Genomic DNA, 1,300 nt, shown 5'->3' with positions numbered 1-1,300 from the left:
ATTGCAGTCTGCACGCGGTCCAAAAACTCCGCCGAAAGTAGTGCAAACCTGCTCAGCCATTCCCACAGTCAGAGCTCTTCCTCCATAGTTGTCTTGTTATTGCCACACTCACTTGTCCTTGGGCAGTTTTGGTTTGAGTCGGCGACGACGTCCGCCTCCAGCGGCCGGAATTGTAATCTTCGTTCGTGTCTGCGTAAGTCGGCAAGCGCTAAGTCATAAACACAACCACATAAGCAATAACGTCATTGACCAGGCACCCAAAGAAGCCGACAGCGCACCTGTACCGAGTGCCGCAGCACCGCAACACCAGAGCGCTTCGCAACATTCTACTACCGCCAAAATGAGGCTAAGTACGCTTTAAGTACGCAGCCACCACTTCAATTCAAAAGTTAACGTTTCTGTCGTATTAGTGAGATGCTCCTGCTCTGCGTCCACGGCGATAGTGTGGGTCTTCTCTCGAGTAAATAGATTCCTTCTCACGTGTACTGTGGAAACCGACGTGTCATCTGATCAGCAGTGAAGCGGAGTAATGGTATCAAAGTCCCCGTTGTCGGTCAAAGGATCTAGCTTGTCGCGGCTGGAGAGGTCGTGTCTCGCCTTAGCTGTCATTTCCTGCACCTTGCGCTGCTTGGTTGATGCAGATGTGTCCGAGTCTGGAGGTGTTGTCGTTGAATTAGAGCCGCCGTCTCGCATCATCTTGCGCGCCTGGCGAAGGAGATATCCTTTGCGGTTGTGCTCCTTCTTCTCCGTGTTCGGCGCCGGGAATCCCTTCGAATAAACTGCAGCATACAAGATGCAGGTTAACACGTTTCGGTAGAAGACATGAAGCAAACTGTACGCACCTGATTGCTTGCGATCGGGAGCTGTGGTGGCCGTCATAGTCGGGCTAAGTACTGGCCAATCCATCGAGCCTCGAACTCGTCCGGGCTCGCCGTTTTGGATGGCGGCTCGACTGCGTGAAACATTGATCTCTGGCGTTTGGAATCGCTCGTCAAGGTGTTGGAGAGGAGGTCTTGGTGCAGCTTGGCGCTTGTCTTCCGTGGTGTCACGTCCAAGGACTGCAACTGGATACGGAGGTAAGAAAGGTGAACCGCTGCGTGACTTTTCCCACGTGGGTGGCAGTATCCTTGGTTCGCGGAAGTCTCGTGAGCTGGTCTGCTTAGGGAGTCTGAGAGGGAACCGATTGTATCCGCACCACATTTCGGTCGCGTTTTGAACATCCGAGTCAGGACCAGGGTGCACTTGCACCAACCCAGAGGGCAGCATGACCACGTGCGGGTAGTACGGGCTCCAAATGTCA

The 1,300-nt window shown here is 53.6% G+C and overlaps 1 protein-coding gene across 1 annotated transcript; it reads right to left on the bottom strand.

Annotated features, from left to right (window-relative positions):
- Positions 1-108: 108 nt before the first annotated feature.
- On the bottom strand, positions 109-1,266 carry PITG_21209 (uncharacterized protein; the record flags this gene model as incomplete). Its single annotated transcript, XM_002895060.1, has 3 exons — positions 109-189; positions 619-779; positions 843-1,266. 3 exons carry the CDS (start codon positions 1,264-1,266, stop codon positions 109-111), a joined length of 666 nt encoding a protein of 221 aa, XP_002895106.1.
- Positions 1,267-1,300: the final 34 nt, after the last annotated feature.

Source organism: Phytophthora infestans, genomic scaffold (genome assembly GCF_000142945.1).
Source record: "Phytophthora infestans T30-4 supercont1.272 genomic scaffold, whole genome shotgun sequence".
Taxonomy (NCBI): domain Eukaryota; phylum Oomycota; class Peronosporomycetes; order Peronosporales; family Peronosporaceae; genus Phytophthora; species Phytophthora infestans.
This window is presented reverse-complemented; position numbering and strand designations above follow the sequence as displayed.